Source organism: Colletotrichum fioriniae (assembly GCF_027942845.1).
Source record: "Colletotrichum fioriniae strain IMI 355084 chromosome Unknown scaffold_4, whole genome shotgun sequence".
Lineage (NCBI taxonomy): Eukaryota > Fungi > Ascomycota > Sordariomycetes > Glomerellales > Glomerellaceae > Colletotrichum > Colletotrichum fioriniae.
In genome coordinates, this window is record NW_027076840.1 from 1,429,916 (window position 1) to 1,447,227 (window position 17,312).

Sequence of the window (17,312 nt, forward strand, 5' to 3'; positions counted from 1 at the left end):
CCCACACCCAATCTCACCATCGCCATCACAAGCCAAAAACACAGTCACGCAGATCCTTTGTTCTAGCGTCATTCTAGAAGGCCGCTAACGGTCTTGGCTTTCCACTTCCTTCGCCCAGCTGGGCGCTACACAGCCCCGCCAGAACTCGAGTGCGTCCTATCAGGCTGTCAGTGGTCATCGTTACACTGGTTTTTGGTCTCTCTTGACTCTCTCCCTCCTCTCCCCCTGCCTCTGTGTGTCTTTTCTTTTTGCTCCACCTGCACCTGTCATCCGGACATGACGAACAAGGGCGTGGGTTCCTTCTCGAGGCAGGCGGCTCTGCTGCGATTTGGTTCGTCGAGAGAGGCCGTCACTGGTTGACTATGGGATATGCGCAGATGATGGCTTGCGAAAAGAAAAGAGGGGGGAGGCGGCATCGGAACGGGTTGGGATCAGCGTTTCTTGTTCCATTTCCCGTGCTGCCGCTTACCCCGGTTGGTCCTTGGACCAGGACGCTTGAAGTCGAGCCGTCGCTCAACTCCCTCCATGGGAATCAGGTTCTCGAAGATCCGATTTGTTCTAGAAAGCTTGGTTCAAGTTTGGCAAAAAGTTGTGGGCCACAGTAACGAGTGTTATTGTAAACAATGAGCTCCCTCTCTACCTATGCGAGAGCACCTCCTTCGCAGCGAGTGCGTCGAATGACGGGAACTGAGAGACCCTATTCCCCAATCCCCAGAGAGCTTCCTAGAGTCAGGCTGAGGCTGATTGGATCCTCATCCAGGAATGTAACCCGCCATCACCATTATTACTAAATAGCCACCCAAGACCCCCCATGCAGGAAGGAGTTGCTTCACCGTTGCTCCAAAACGGCCTCAGTCCTGAGCCCTGCGCCCGCGCTAATGCGAAAAGAAGCGCAAGACAACAACCACTTAGACACACGTACTCACACATATCCTTACACCTACGCACTTCGAGAAGTCCACTAGAACGCTCAGCGAACGAACTAGTCGCCACTCGTCAGACAGCGCCATTCCCCCCTTAGGTAGTTGAGCCTCCCCTCTATTGGTCTGTCGCTGGCGTTCTCTTGGAGGCTCCCAACCTGACTTGGCCATGCTCGACTTGGTCTCCTCCTCGTGGCCTTCTTTGATGGGGTGACGGGTTGTCTTGACTTGGCAAGACAGAGGGCTGGCATACAAATGTCGAATCGCTGTTCTTTCGTGCCTAGTCTTGGCGCATTTCTTTTTTTTTTCCTTTGCCATTCGGATCTTGTCATACGTTCCCGCCCGCTAATACGTACTCGCATCACGTTTGAGTCCGCATTCACTACATAACAACCACCCCCCATCTCGCACTTCGCCCACCCTTCTATCAAATCTAAGTCTTTCCGTCTACTCGTTCATTCTCTAGCTGAGGACAGCAACACCAACTACGCCTTCAACCATCTCTAATACGCTATCCCACGCTTCATGCAACGATAGATACCATCATCAGTCTCACAGCGACTGAACCGTGAGCACATCATGTATCCCACCAGGAGCCCGTCAAACATGTCACCAGAAGACGTCCGAACTTTGTGCGATCTCGCCGGCCGGTACGGCTCCGGAAGCTTAGAAACAACCCTCCGAAACATCAGCGGCAGCAACTACACATCCCTCCGACCTCCGCCCCAGCACCACCACCCAAACCCTCACCACATGGACGCTCCGGCGAGGAACTCGGCCCTTTCTACCTCAACCTTTGGTAGCAACAACAGCGCGCCATCACTCACAAACAGCGCCGGCCCCTGGAGCAGCTCCGACGCGTCCTTGTGCGGCTCAGAGGCTGCCTCCCTATCGGGGAGCTATTTCAGCCAGCAGCCCGGCGGCACTGCTGCAGCCGCCTCCTGGGTCGACGCCGTGGACGCTCCGTTCCTGATGTCGCCCTCCGTGACACCCTCCCTATCAGGCTCCGAGTGGCAGGATCACCACATCAGCGAGCACCTCTCCTCAACACCGTCACGCGAGAAAAAGGCTGCGGCCAGCATGAGGTCCCCGTCCTCGGCTACCGTCGCCGGCCGCAAGCCCATCGAGTGTCCCATGTGCGCCGTCCACGACGTCTACGTCGGCTTCGGCAGGAAGAGCGACTTCAAGAAGCACCTCCAGAACTTCCACAATACCGACTGCATCTGGGTCTGCCCGCAGGGCAACTGCCGCATGATCTTTGACTTTGAAAAGGCCTACATCGCCCACGTCAAGCTCGACCATCACCAGGGCGAGGCGGCGTACCCTCCCGCCGCGGCGGTTGCGGCAGCAGAACAGGTCAAGGTTGGCCTCTGCGCACAAGTCGTATTCGCCTGCGGCTTCATCGGCTGTAAAGAAGTCCTCGAGGCCGCCGACGACAGCGAGGCGCCCAAGACGGCTGACGCCTACTTTGATCACCTCGCCAGCCACTTTGACAAGCGCAGCAGCACCATCAACAACACCAGCGGCAGCTGCAACAACAACCTCGGCGTCTCGTCAGAGTGGACATACTACCACCAGATGCAGAACCTCCTCCGCCAGCGCTCCCTCAAAGACGAGTGGAAGCACGCCCTCTGGGATAAAGCCGCGCGCAACCAACTCCGCTGGCAACCCCGCTCCTCGGGCGACCTGAAGAAGCTCCTCGAGTGCCGCCACCTCGCCGACGTGCCGCGCATCCTCCACGCCGCGTGGACGCTGGGCCAGACGTGCTTCTCCTCCCCTGAGCACCCGGCCCCGGAGTTCCCTGGCGAAGCAACGCGGCCCGTCCGGTCCCGCTGCCCGCTCGCAGGCGAAGGGAGGAACCACGGCGAGCTCCGCGATGTCGTCTGCGGAAGCGGCCAGCAGCAGCAGCATGAAGAGCAGCCGCTGTCGGCGATGACCATGTTCGCCCTCCGCCGTAGCCTCTTCCCCGTTAAGCTCGCCACCGTCTCGCACCCGCCGCCGCGCTCGATTCCCGAGGAGCCGGATTCCCTAGCCTACCCGCACCCGGGTACCCCTCTCGTCATCCCCGAGCGCGACGCCTGGTCTACGGACGTCGTGCTGGGCCCGCCAGAGGACGAGCAGCTCTTTGACCCCATGTTTATGCCGGGTAGCAAGGCGACGACGAATATGCTGCAGCAAAACCCCATCTACCCCTGGATCGATGCTACTACATCTCAACAGCAACAGCAGCATCAAAGACGGTCTTTCGGCGACTTTGCGCGCCACCTCACACCCTCGCCGCAACCTACCGAAGACCACGACAGCAGCTTCGGCCCCTTGCTCCAGGTCCCTCAATCCACCTCTGCCACCACCGCCGCCGCCGCGAAACGTCCCCGCTCGTGGGGCATGAGGAGCCTCGAGAACCTGCGCCTCAAGCGTCGTGGCCGTTCGTCGCCCGTCACGTCACCGGTCGAGGAGAAGGCGGCTTTACCTGGGTGGATCTGAGACAAGCGACGATTGCCTCTGCGCCATTTCCACTATTCTATTTTTCTTTGTTCATACGAATCATTCCAGATGATGTGTATTTACCTAACGCTTTACATGACATGAATGCATGGGTGGAGGCGCAGCTTCATAGACATGTTTCCTTTTGCATTTCTTTGTTAGTTTTGGGGTCGGGATCGGAAACTATAGACTACAAGATACCCCCAATGAGCTTTCTTCGCTATACTGGGTTGGACATTTCGGGGTTGCCGAAGACGCTAGAGAAGCGTGGGAAGTGGCTTACCCACTTACATCGCTTTGTTGACATCCGACGGCGGCTCTGACTAGATGATGATTATGATGACGTCTGGGCGTTCTTTGATGGAAATACCATATAGATAAATTCAACTGGAGTTATCTCTCTTCAACCTTCTCTTCTTCTGGTTCCCTCGAGGTTATAGGTACCTCGTATCGGCGTCTACCTTTGCTACTACTCACCTCTGCTGTGATTGGCTTTCACGTCACCCATATTGAGGAATGTAACTTTGTGAGTTGCCTCAGCGTCAAGGCAATTCAAGAATGGTGAGGCACTTGAATGATGGTGCCAGTCGGCATGAAGGCTTCTTCTTCCTCACGCATGACGTAAACCATGTCAGACCTGCAAAAGTATGCTTTTGAAACAAGAGCAGCTACATATCCATGCGAGGCTCGAGATGATGCAAAAATTTCAGGAGCCATGCTGTCCTCTCCGCCGCACATTTATCACATTTAAGGACCAGTATAACAGAGTCTGCGCTGTCTGTCCCTGGTGGGAAGAATGTACGGTAATTAGGTCCCAAAAGTGTAACTTTATTAGTTACTATCAGACTGTGACACAGAATCTCATTCCCTGAAACATTTCTGTTTTCGGCAATGCTTGCCATTGACAGATACATATGTAGCTTCGATTGATACCTAACGCTATTTAAAGGCTAGTAGGTTACCATGACTTGAGAATGAACCAAAACCCAGATGAAATTCAAGTCGTCGATGTCCAGAGCAACCTGTGCGTTCTTCTTTGTAAAATTGGGCTGGGCGGACTTGCCAGTTCACTTACATTGAGATAGTAAGTCCTGGTAATGATCATGTATCTCGTGGATTTCAAGGCCTAGTCATCATCGTGGAGTTTTGTTCTCGACATATTCCCCGTGGAGATTTTCTTATCTACCAGGACATGAGAGATATCGAAAAACAAAGTTGGTTAGGTAGACATAATTTCCTACTTTAAAACAGCCGAGCGAGCTCTAGTTCCTGCTGCGTCGTTGGTGTTGAGCTCTACGCACTTTCGTAATGATCGTTCATACGATGACATACAACTTTGACGGGACTTTGTCAAGTAACCCAAGCTACTTATCTTGGCAGCAGAAGAGTTATACATGGGCTGACAGTGTCATTTAGGCTGATTATTAAAGCGAACTCACAGGATCTGCGCTGCGCTGTGTACGGATGCCTCTATATTATACTATTCCTCTTACTGTCGTTATCTCAATATAGCACTTCAAAAAAAAAAAAAAAAACATCGTCCAACATTGAAGAGGGACCTTTTTTTTCGCGCATAAACGCCTACATCTTTACCCCATGCACATCAAGAAACCCCTAAAAGTAAGGAACATATGGCTATTTCCTCTCCCCACATGAAGTTTCAATTCTTTTTGATTGATACAATGGTTTCAAAGCTCAAAAGCTTCCTGATAGGCCAAGTGGTAGTAGTCGTCGGCACCGTCGTCGTCGAGCATTCCCTTCCTTGCCACAACCGACCATCTTGAACCTGTCCTCTTTGTCCTAACAACCTTCCGGCTGGAAATTGAACAAGGTTCCAATGGATTGTAGATGAGATTTCAACTTCCCACAAACGAGGAACCGAGTACTAACGGTACAGTTCATCGGTGAGCCAGCAACATCACGCACAAAACATACATAAGCCTCAGCTATAGCCGCGGGGCACCCAAGGGGAAAATATGCAAAATTTAGAAGGACGAGATGCGCCCGAGAACGACTGCCCATCTCAGGAAGCTTTCTCGGGATCTCAAGTGCATTAAAGCCATCCGCCCCGAGAGGAACCCTTTCATGCGACTGATCATCCTTCTACAGCTAAGCTGGAAAAGGCTACATAGAATCTTAGTCGTGGCATGGACTAAACGGCTTTTCAAAGAATATAAAGTACATGGTGGTCCTCGGCAAAAAGCCCTTCTCATCGCGAAGTTGCCTTATGCAAAAGACTGCTCTTCTCGAAAATGAAAAATGAGAAATCTAGTTTACAGTTTGTTAATAATATCACACACAAGAAACAGGTCGAATCTCTCGATGGCGAGTGAGCCTTAACAATGTAGCGGCCTACCGCTGCTGGTAGACATTATTACGACCGGCAAACTCCGGGTTATCATTAGCTAGGTTCACAATTCCTACATCACGCTTGGAGCTTGGAGACGTATGATTGAGATGAGGTGCAAAAAAAAACTTTTCAACATTCAACTCGTGAAGCTTTGATATATGTACATTCTCTTGACAAGGTCGAGGTAAACTAACCCAACTCCGTGACGGTCGATTTTTGGTGTGAATGCCCGAAATGAAGCCCCCCAGACTACGGAAAATGCTGCGATAAAGCACTTTTTAGATTTTTGTTTTGATTTTGAACTTGTTTTGTTCCGGGCGAAACCTGCGATACAGTCGCCCGTAGTAGGTAAAATCCCTGATCCCAATGGAAGGACTTTTCTGCCTAGGAAGGAGATCTCGTTATGGCCAAAGAGAACCCAACAAAGCCTGGTGGTATAAGATGAGAGAGCAATATGCATGGACGCCTCCAATGTGGAAAGATTAGATAACAAGAAAGAGCTGCGAGTGCTAGTTATTTAGCCGTGGAGACCACGCGTTCTCTCGCGCATCAGCTCGCGGCGCTTCTTATCCTTTTCTGTCAGGGAATTAGTATCGAGCTTACACAAGTCAGGAGATGGGGAATACTAACCTCCGTCCCATGTCAGGAACTCGTGGAGAGCTGATCCAGAAGGCACCATGGGCAGGACAGGAACCTTCTTGTCGGTGACGACCTCAAGGAAGGCGGGGCCGTCAGAGTTGATGAGCCACTTGAGAGCGTCGACAACCTCGTCAGGCTTGCTCACTCTGCGGTGCTGGACACCCATGGCATCCGCCAGCTTCATGAAGTCGGGGTTCTGCTGATGGGTGTGGGCGTAACGATCCTCGTAGAAGAGGTTCTGCCATTGCGTAACCATACCCTGCTCCTCGTTGTTCAGGACAATGACCTTGACGCCAATGTTGAACTGCGCAGCGGTGGAAAGCTCGGTGAGGGTCATGTTGAAAGAGGCGTCGCCGTCGATGTCGATAACGAGAGCGTCGGGCTTGGCGACCTTGGCACCAATGGCGGCGGGGAGACCGTATCCCATGGTACCCAAGCCACCAGAGGTGACCATGGTTCTGGGGTGTCTCCAGCGGAAGTGCTGAGCGGTCCACATCTGGTGCTGACCGACACCGGTGGCGATGATGGTCGTCTCCTTGCGGTCGGCAGTCAGGTTGCTGAGCTCCTCAATGAGAGTCTGGGGCTTGATGAGGCCGGAGCGCTCCGCCTTCTCATAGTCGGACATGGGCCACTTTGCCTTCCACTCTCTAATCTTGCCGAACCATTCCTTACGGTCCTCCATCGTCTTGGGCTTCAGGTGGGGAATCAAAGTGCGAAGGTTGGTGGCGACGTCACCCTCGACAGCCTCGGTGGCTTGGACAACCTTGTTGATGTTCTTGGGCATGATCTCGAAGTGAACGATACCACCGCGGCCCTCGGCAGCGGCAGCCTTGGCGCCAGGCGCGAACTTGGCGACGTTGAGGGTGACACGATCGTCGAAACGGGCACCGAGGGCGATGATGAGGTCGGCCTGCTGGATGGCCATGTTGGCATAGGCGGAACCGTGCATACCAAGCATGTGAAGGGACTTCTCGTCAAGCTCGTCGAAGGAGCCGAGACCGTGAAGGGTGGTGGTGACGGGGATGGAGAACTTGTCGGCAAGCTCCTTGAGGATCTCGGGGCCACCCTCAGACTGGGCAATACCCTGACCAGCGTAGATGATGGGCTTCTTGGCGATGTTGACGAGGTCGGCAACACGCTTGATGGACTGCTCAAGCTGCTTCTGGAGCAGGGCCATGGCGGCTCTTGAGGCGGCGCTCGGGAGAGAAGGCAGGGAGGTTTCGGTGGGGATAGCTCTCCTCAGGACACCGGCGGTGACATCCTTGGGAAGATCGACCAGGACGGGACCGGGGCGACCGCTGGTGGCGATTTCGAAAGCTTCGTTGATACGGCGGGGGAGCTCGGCAATGTTCTTGACCATGACGTTCCACTTTGTGCAGGCGCGGGAGATACCAGTGACATCGGCCTCCTGGAAAGCATCACTGCCAATGGCGGAGGTGACGACCTGACCGCAGAAGACGACCATAGGGGTACCGTCGGAGAGGGCATCCTGCATCGGGGTAATGACGTTGGTCGCGCCGGGGCCGGAGGTGACGAGGACGACACCGCACTTGCCTGAGGCGCGGGCGTAGCCCTCAGCCATGTGGCCGGCGCCCTGCTCGTGCTTGGGGAGAATAAAGTCGAAGTGTTTTGAGTTGTAGATGGCGTCGAAGACGGGGAGAATGGCACCTCCGGGGTATCCAACTGTGAGTCACGGTCAGCCACACGTCTCTGTGATGCCATCTTGATATACGCAGTTGAGTCACGTACAGATGTGCTTCACGCCCTGTCTCAACATCATCTCGTGGAAGATTTCTCCTCCAGTCTTGCCAATGAACCTGTGTTACACCGTAAGCTTTCCCGCGCGCTTCCAACAGACCGAAAATGGCGGTGGCTATAATTGGCGACGAGGGGCTACGTACGACTCGTCCATCTCCGGGCCGGTAGAGCGCTGAAGAGGTTGGACATGGCTCTTGTCGGCATTGAAGGCGGGTGCGGGCGTGTCTCGAACCTCACTGCAATTGGAAAAACAGAGTCGTTAGTCAAATGTTTCGTGATCACCAGCTTCGTCTTGTCAAGTAGCTGTGCAGTTTCCCCGGTCAACGGGAGGACGGGTAGAAAGAAGCTTACGGGGCGGGCGAGGTGGCAGAGGTAGCCTGTGTCCTCACGCCGGAAGGGACCTTCTTGGTGGCCTGAATGGCGGCGACGGCGGACGAGGTGGTGAGGTTACGGGGAGCGCTCGCTCTTGAGACGGCCTTGAGGGCGCGAGCGGCGTGGCGGGTTCGGAGCATCATGATGGGCGGTGGAGTGGAGAGGAACCGGGGAGGAAGAGAGGAAACAAAGTGGAAGAAAAGAAGTGAAGAAGGGATCACTCGGTGTGATGTTTCGTCAATGTCTCTGAGGAGAGAGCAGAGAGGAACAGACAGCGAGCGGGGGAGCGGCTCGTCGAATTGGACGATCGCAAGGGGGATGGAGGTTGCAGAGATCGCGGAGTCAATTGGGAGAGGGAAGGAGGAGAGTAGGAGGAGGGAAGGGAAAGAAAGCCCAGTCACAAGGTTTTGGCAAATTAGAGCAGCAGATGTCAAATTCGAGATTGGGAATTGGGGGCCGGGCACAGACACGAGTTGGTAGTGTAAGGATAATAGACAGGTAGTAGACAGGTACGCCGCACACCGGGGTTTAACTCTGTGTAGAAGAGTCACCGCTGTCTCTCTTTCTCTTTACTTTCGGGTAGTCTCTCTGTCCCTCTCTTCTCACACAGTTTGGCACCAAGAACGCAGAGAAGCAGTGGTGGAGAGGCGCGGCTGCTGTTTCGGAGCCAGGGAAAAAACCAAAAAAAATTATCGGCTGTCGAGGTGTGGGGTAGCCGGCCGGTGACTGGCTGGAAGGGCGCAGGACGGGCCACGACGGGGGCGAGAACGAACAAGCGTTGCCCATCGGGGGAGGGGCACGGGCCTCATGTCCAATCTGGGGTGGCGATATCGGCGTGACCTTCCCTCCCATTGACTGCTCCTTCCCGCGTTGCTGCAGTTGCTGCATCTTTACCGCCTTCCTCCCATGTTTGCTTCCTTCCTTCGTATGTACTCCGTACCTTCTTGCAGTACCTTAACTTCCTACCGGCAGCTATAAAGCACGGAAGAACGATACCTAGCAATAACGGAAACTGCAGTCGATTGAACGGCCAGCCACCTCTGCTGACTCAACCTCATTATGACTCATTCTTGATTGGTTCTCTACCTTGTTCTCCACACTGTTTCTGTCCTCCATTCCGGTCTCCCTCGTGCCTCCCCGACCTTGAATGCCCGAATGCCAGACCGAGGAAAGTGGGCGGAGCAAACACCCGACATCTGCGACCGTTTCCACGCTTTCCCTGCCCCAGAAATGGTTCATCATCCACGCAGTTGCAGTCGTGAAGTGCAAAGAGTCACACTTGCGCACTCTCCCACAAAATCCTCCACAAAACCTGAGAAGCCACTCCCGAGGTCCCCTATCTTTTCCTATCGATCCGAGCCAACAAACCACCGCAGTCTCTCTACCTTGTTTGTTCACCACCTATGTCTCCTGTGTTATCAAGAGTCCTTAGGTACCTTAGACCATTATCCTGGCATCCCAATCCTTAGTATTGCACTATGCTGCCACGCTACATTTCATCTCATGTTTGGTCAACAACATCCACAACCCTGACATGCCAAGGTCTACTGCACGTCGCATGCGGTCCAGTCACGGATCCGGGGTTTTGCAGGCTTGCAGCTGTCAGAAAACGGCTCCAACCCCAGAGAATCGCGAGACATGGGAGCTGCCGCCACTAAAAAACCGCATCACACGATGCCCGTTTGGCCGGATCCGTCCAGCACTAATTAGTCTCCTCCCAAGTCAGCAATTCGCAAAAACGTGGCCGTCAACCGCCGTAGTCTTGACAGTAGTTCGTTGTATGAATGTTGAATAGCGGCCGGCCGATTGAGTTCGGATCCCGGTCCCCCCTCATCCGGTCTGTCCCGGTCGCATACTAGAGCAACTAATCACTTTTATGCAGGGTCAGCTTGACAGCACAGTCAGCCATTGACGAGGCATCTCAAATGAATTGATGGTGACTTGAATTTTTGTTTACTCATTGGCTCATGCCTCATCCCAAAAACCTTGATGCGCCCTAGGTATCTTGAACCACGACTGCTCTTTACGCCTCCATCCCCGACCAACACACGCCTTTCGGTCGAGGCTTGATCCTTCATCCCCCCCTCGCAATCCATAACCCATCCGCATCTCCGCCTTACATCCGGTTGTGGTCGCCAAATGGACCGTGCGCTTCATATGCAGCAGCCGGTTGCCCATGCGACATGAGAGGCTGGTTGTCCGAATCGTGAACTTGCACAGCTGGCTGTCGCTTGGCCGCCATCTTTGCGTCCATGGCGGCCTGCACTCTCGCCGCGTTGCGCTTCTTCTGCTTCCTCTCCTTGCAGCAGAGAAACGTGATCCACGCAATGGAGCCTGTGATGGCTACGGCGAAGAAGAGCGCTACAGCGATGCCGCCCGGGTAGACAGTGTTATCCAGGACCTTGCACGAAGGGTTGCCCGAGTTATCGTTCTTGCAAAGCAGACCCGCCGCGCATGTTCCGTACACCACCTGTGTCGGGAAGCAGCCTTCCTTGAGAGTTTTGCCCTTCTGCACGCCAGTTGAGACAACGGGGCATTGTGTGGTCGCCTTGGTCGTCGTGGTAGAGCACGTGAGCTTGGAATACGTTGCCGTGCCGGTGGATGTACCCGTGGCCGTCTCGGCGGCTGCCGCAGTCGCCTCTGTAGTCTGACGCGCGAAGACGGTGACATGGCGTTTGCGCAGTTCCGCAGGGGCGCTGCCGCTGTTGTCACACCTGTCCAGAGTCCACTGCGACTCAATCACGGCTTCGGCAAAGTCGCAACCAGCATTGATGTAGCATCTCTCCAGATCAGTCTGTGTAAAGTCGTCCACGAGCATCTCTATGCAGTGGGCCACGGATCCAGGTTCGCCACAGGCCGCCAATCTAGCCAGCTCGGAATTCCGTGACCGAAGGCAATGCAGTCTCGCCGGCGAAAGGGCCGAGGCCGCGGCCGCGAAGAGAAACGCAACAAGCGCTGGGGCGGCTTGGAATGAACGCATATTGCCCGGGTTTTTATGGGGTGTTGCAAATGACTGCCGGGACGGGGGTCCGTTGAAGGTGGGATTGACAGCGGTTCGGAGTGGGTTCTCAAGTGCCGGCCCCAGAGTATCGGGAGACGACGTGGTGCTGTGTGACGAACTGTCGATGGGGTTTGGCAGCTTCCTGATTGGGGAGATTGATTCGGTAACCGGCAGCCTCGGTTCTAAGTACCGTAAAGAAGCTACCCCAAGGTATTGAAGACAACTTCTGGTATGATAGTGAGGTTGGAAGTCGGATCGTCGGAAATAGGTGATCGGTGTCTACCTGAATGATACTATGATGGAGAGGAGCGAACTTGTATGATCAAGGGAGGTGAGAAGTAGGACGAGGGAGGAAAGCAGAATGACCTACGCCGGATAAGCTGGGAATGAGCTTCAATAAAAAGAAGTGAAGGAGCTGAACGCCTCTCGGCGCCTCAGGGCTGGCCCGAGCCTGGTGGTATCCATTTGGGCTTGTTGCTGTTGTCACCTCACCGTCCTTGTCTTGCTGCTTGTCTCTTGCTCTCTCATTTCTGGCTATGAGCTGAGGGACGCCAACGACGCCAGTGCCAATGCCACGAGAGCAAACTGCACCTCAGCACGGGTGCCCCAGTGCCCGTTGGGGTCGGGATTGGTCATGTCTTGGATCTCCGCTTAGGCTCACTCTTTTCGTTGCTTACCTGCAGCTTAGCAGAATCAGGCTTGGGGGGCTTGTAAGGCTGGGGCCTTCATTCCGCAGCAGCTCTTCCCCGAAGAGACGGTACTGTGTGCTCTACTCTGGACTCTGTAGGCTTGATTTTGTTGGTGGTGCTACCTCCAGCTCCTGCAGCACAGCCTTTGTGATAAGGTAGCTTGCCCTTTGCTAGCCCACCCAGCGAATGGGAGTTGGAGTCGTGGTGGCTGACGGCGCCGGCCTCCATAATTAGCTCTGTTGGTCGCATTTGCGTCTGCACGGGCGGTTCACGATGCCTTCACGTAGACTCGGCATCTGATCTGTCGTCGGCGGTTCTTAAGTAGCATATCTCTTTGGTTTTTTTTTTTTTTTTTTTTGAGAGAATCTCAACTTTGTCTCATTCGACGTCAACTACGCAGAGGTCTGAATTCCGTCGCAAAACAAAGTCTTTCAGTCGATACAGCCGAGTCTCCCTATGAGGCTATTGATTGTTGAAAAGCGCAATGGGCCCAGAATCCACATCCTCGAGCTAAAATAGCATATGCTGTTCCCGGCACGCGGCTTGGCCTAAATGGTCTAAGAGGAAGGGCACAGAGCAAACTCTAAGACTTGGAACCCCACGAGGCGAGGGGGAACTTGCACTGGATTTCGGAAGACAGGCCAATGGCGAGCCGCCGCACCGGGTTCGCATCTGCCTTGTCGTGGACCAATTCCGCCATGCAACATCTAGCATGTAGCATGTAACAGGCTGCAGCATTTTTCATCTGGCGGGGGGTTAGGAAATAGCTTCCCTGATGGCTGAGGACTGAAGGAGAATAAGAAGTGATTGCTCGCTTGGTGTTAGTGCTGAGGGCTGTGGTCATTGATCCCTGCTGCGGCTCCAACTGGCCGCTGGTTGTTTGCTTCGATTTGCTCGTGGCTGAGACCTGCCACCCTGTAAGCTGAGCCAACCCCTCGTCTCCGTCCCTAATCGGACAACACCATGCACCAGCTGAGGTCTTATTGATCATTAGACGTCGGGGATTACCCGTGGCTGAATGATTGGATCGAGCTTTTCGACATTTCGGTATGTCGTTGAGTCTGCAGATAGGCAGAAAGAAGCAGGCAGGATAATTTCTCTGGCCTCGTTTTTTACATTGGCGTCTTGTATCTGCACTATTGGTGCCAGTGCCGTTCCTGCGAGAGCTTGGCCGGGAAACAGCACGGCGATGCGGTCAGACGATGGGAATCACCCCAAACAAGCATCCACCTGAGACAGGGTCGCCTTTCTGTTAGCAATAAGCAAGAAAACAAACACCGTCAGCAGGATCTAGATTCGTAGCCGTAATCATTGCCCCATTAAAGATGATGGGAATCTGGAACCATGAGATCGGGGTGGGGCGAATTTTGTTGCCGCGGACATCAAAACTCGGCCAGGGGTGAAGTAATTGCTAAGAAGCGAAGGTCGAGGGGATCGGCAATATCAGGAACCCGAACACATTCCAAAGGTGCGGATGGAATGGAATGCTTCCTATCCCACGCCGTGACATCCATTGCATCTTTCCTCGGACCGATTTTTGCCAGGCACAGGAAATGACGGGAGGTGGAGCTGACCAGACAACGGCACGTCAACGGGCCAGTAGCTTCATACCTAGCAGGAAGCATCAAGATGGCTGGCTCCTTCTTTCCGTCGAGGCAACGAAGGAGCGGCAAGAACCATCTCGAAAGATTCTGCCTAAGAGGAAGGAAGGCGCCTGACATCCTGTCTACAAGTAAGGTACACAGACCCAATTGCGGCCCAGTCCAGCCCTGCCCGTGCTTACCTTAATTCTGTGCTTACCTCGTTGTAGTCCCGGTTAGCTCCTCGAAGGGCAAGTGGACTCCGCTCCATCAAACTCCCAACCTTTTGGACTTGGATTGCTTCAAAAAGTGCATTCGTACCTTATTCCCAGTCAGTAACAACCAGAGAACTTCCGACCGTATTGTTGAGGCGGTGCAGTCATATGCGATGCGCAGCGCAGTCAACGTGGTGTTGGGGTCGGCTGAGTTACTCTAACTGTCTTGTACCTGGATAGGCAGAGGAATCAGCGTTGGTGGAGACATGGGCAGATTCACCAACTTTCTTCAACCTGTTCGTACACCTCCCTAACATGGCACAGTGGCTGCTACCTTCCCTATTTGAATTGTGAATGGTCCCATCCCATTCGTGCGTCAAGTAGTTCCAGGACATATTACTTCAGTTCTGAATCGATGGAGAGACGCGCCAAGGTATCAATGATGTGTTCAAAACGTCACCCAGCCCGGCCGGCGCTCAAAATATGAATCGCTGTTTATGCTGCGCAGCAATTCAGTATAGGGTGTGGTTGGTTATGAATCACATGCACACATCTACCCTAAACTTGGACGCGAATTTGATGTTGAATAAGCCCATCGGAACTAAACGTTATCTGCCATCTTGCTCTAATACCCGAGCAAGATAAGAAACAGGGATTGGTGAGGGCCTCTGTATGTACTCCGTACTGCCGGAACTTAAGAGGTTGACGTGCTTCGGTTCCAAGATCGTCCCGGCGGCGCTTTGCGTCGGACGAGCAGGAGTCCCTGAGTTCTGTGAGAAACAAAACCCCCGCCCCCACACGATTACCGACGTCATCGGTCGATGCAGCTTCTAGACCTCCAACCTTCCTGTTTTGGACGTCCACAACGCTTCTCTGCTATTAAACCATTACTTACCTTCTTGTCTTCATCCCCCTCAACCTCACGATATACCTAGTTTCGCACACCTAAGTACAAACCTCTTCACCAGCCCGGCATCAACCAACACCCTTAGAAATCTCACAACCACAACCGCCATCATGCCTCTCGTCGTACCTGGTATCAACAACAATGACTCCGATGACAAGACTCAGCTCTGGACCAACAAGCTCGTCGGAAAGAAGCTTCACGAGGAGGAGTCTAACGAGACAGTGAGCAAACCCTCATCCTGATCGCTGGCAATGTGCTTAACAACGCTAACACTGATGCTATTTTAGACCTTCTGCAAGAGGGATCTCCCCGAGGAGTCCCGCGTAATCGAGCCTGGCATGATGGTCACCAAGGACTTCAGACCCAACAGACTCAACGTTCACGTCAAGGAGGACGGAACTGTCTCTCACGTCAACCACGGTTGAGCTGTCGCAACGATGGAGCTCCTGAGCCTGCGTTCGGACAGATTCTGAACAAGGGCCACGGGAGCGCAAACGCGATCATGGGTTACGATAGAGCTTTTTGCATGACAGTATAGTTACGAACTTTTGAAGAATTATGATTTTTAATTCCCGAAACCATGCAATCTCGGAATTTGTCCCTTTCCTCTTATCGATCAAAGTGACGTGATGGGATTGTGAAGCCCCTCGCGCGTGAGGTGTCACGATACCTGCCCCTCCATTAGTGCATGATTGGTCCACCCCGCCCGCCCGACTGCGGGGCAATTTTCGTCGGCGATGCTCACTCCTCACAACCCCACCATCAACCACCACCAGACTGCCACAGACGCGACAGATCTCGACTACGTCCCAAATACACCAGTGATGCCCCCTTCTTTTCTTTAGTAGACATCGATTGTAATACCGCCAAAATGTTCAAGAAAGAGTACGTCGCCATATGCCCCATTTATCCAACGATCAAACCACAGAAAAGCCACTGGAAAGCTAACAAAATTACCCCGCCATCGCAGCATCACCTCCAAGCCGAAGCAGAAGCTCAAGTCTTCCGTCCAGCGCTCCCTCCGCGACTCGCTCCTCTCGAGCTACCCTCTCCTAAACCCCTACATCGAAGAAGTGATGCCCAAAAAGGCCTCTCTCGAGCAGATGAAGCTGCCCGACCGCTGCTCCCTCTTCGTCTGCGAGCAGCAGCCACTCTTCTACCAGCAGGACAACGCCACCCTCGTCCCGCACCTCAAGCTCGTCCACCGTTTCCCGCAAGCTTTCCCGACTATCCGCATCGACCGCGGCGCCATCAGATTCGTGCTCTCGGGCGCCACGCTCATGGCCCCCGGACTGACGAGCGCGGGCGGCCGGTTGCCTGAGCCTCGGGAGGGCGCCGAGGGCGTCGACGAGGAAGGGAGATGGAGCCGGGAGCTGGAGAAGGGGGAGCCAGTTGTAATCATGGCAGAGGGCAAGACGGAGGCGTGCGCTGTTGGGTTCTTGGTTGCTGGTACTAAGGAGGTCAAGGATAAGGGCAAGGGGCCTGTGGTGGAGGAAGCGCATTTCCTCGGCGATGGTCTGTGGAGGCTCGGAACGGACTAAAGGTGCTTGAGGCTAGGGATCGGTATATGAACGAAGAGGTGAATTTGCACATATGATATCAGGGGGAGGAACCAGATGACAATGCAAAATGCGTGGAGCATGAACAAAACCCAACAAAAGCATGCCTTTTACTTGCTCAATTTCCTGCCGAGATGACATACTCCCTTGTGCTTTTGGATTTGTCTACGGTGTGACCTTCCTTGGCCAGCTTGATAGGTTTGTGATTCTTCACTTTGAGTTTACCTGGTGCTTGACATGATTGCTCAGGACTCGCCAACAGCAAGGCTCGCGAATGGGATCTTGCCTAGACCCAAGACCCTTCATCATTAACAGAAAGAGGTTCGACAGTTTCGAAGTCACTGTTCAGATGGAATGTCCAGGCAAAGACTTGAGAAAAAACTCTGAGATCACACATCAAAGTAGCAAAAGAGAGTATGTCAATGCCAAAATCTCACATCTGTGGCCATTGGTGAGGCAGATGATGAGGATGAGGAAAACACGGAGTAATTGGGTCTGAGCACAGGTTTACTTCAGCAAGCTTTAAACCGCTCATTTCGATGGATGGTAGATTCACAATATCCAAGAGAGAAATCTGACTGTCTACAGCATCGATGCTGATTGTAACATCTCAGAACTTACTGAGACTCCCGGTATGTTGACGACAATCGCTTTCATTGATCAGCTCATATAGTCCCAGGACGCTGATATTGCAGCTTGGCTCCCTTGAATTCATACCGATTTCACGCTTAGATGCGGCTGGACAGTGAGTCACCTAAATCTGTGAAGCTCAATGAGCCGTATTCACAACTCGATATGACTACAGAAGTTCAGTACAAAAGCAGACATCTGACCGAAG

General features: G+C 53.6%; 5 protein-coding genes across 5 annotated transcripts; 3 read left to right on the plus strand and 2 right to left on the minus strand.

The window, feature by feature from the left end:
- Positions 1-1,526: 1,526 nt before the first annotated feature.
- Positions 1,527-3,404, plus strand: N0V96_004241 (uncharacterized protein; the record flags this gene model as incomplete). The annotated part of the gene is made up of 1 exon (XM_065757060.1): positions 1,527-3,404. The coding sequence occupies one exon, from the start codon at positions 1,527-1,529 to the stop codon at positions 3,402-3,404; it is 1,878 nt and encodes a 625-aa protein (XP_065614273.1).
- Positions 3,405-6,271: 2,867 nt separating this feature from the next.
- On the minus strand, positions 6,272-8,666 carry ILV2 (Acetolactate synthase, mitochondrial; the record flags this gene model as incomplete). Its single annotated transcript, XM_053188305.1, has 5 exons — positions 6,272-6,330; positions 6,385-8,076; positions 8,143-8,210; positions 8,295-8,387; positions 8,503-8,666. The coding sequence occupies 5 exons, from the start codon at positions 8,664-8,666 to the stop codon at positions 6,272-6,274; spliced, it is 2,076 nt and encodes a 691-aa protein (XP_053054267.1).
- A 1,973-nt stretch (positions 8,667-10,639) lies between these two features.
- Positions 10,640-11,503, minus strand: N0V96_004243 (uncharacterized protein; the record flags this gene model as incomplete). The annotated part of the gene is made up of 1 exon (XM_053188306.2): positions 10,640-11,503. The coding sequence occupies one exon, from the start codon at positions 11,501-11,503 to the stop codon at positions 10,640-10,642; it is 864 nt and encodes a 287-aa protein (XP_053054268.1).
- Positions 11,504-15,025: 3,522 nt separating this feature from the next.
- On the plus strand, positions 15,026-15,340 carry N0V96_004244 (uncharacterized protein; the record flags this gene model as incomplete). The annotated part of the gene is made up of 2 exons (XM_053188307.1): positions 15,026-15,136; positions 15,203-15,340. The coding sequence occupies 2 exons, from the start codon at positions 15,026-15,028 to the stop codon at positions 15,338-15,340; spliced, it is 249 nt and encodes an 82-aa protein (XP_053054269.1).
- A 446-nt stretch (positions 15,341-15,786) lies between these two features.
- Positions 15,787-16,456, plus strand: TMA20 (translation machinery-associated protein 20; the record flags this gene model as incomplete). Its single annotated transcript, XM_053188308.2, has 2 exons — positions 15,787-15,800; positions 15,886-16,456. The coding sequence occupies 2 exons, from the start codon at positions 15,787-15,789 to the stop codon at positions 16,454-16,456; spliced, it is 585 nt and encodes a 194-aa protein (XP_053054270.1).
- Positions 16,457-17,312: the final 856 nt, after the last annotated feature.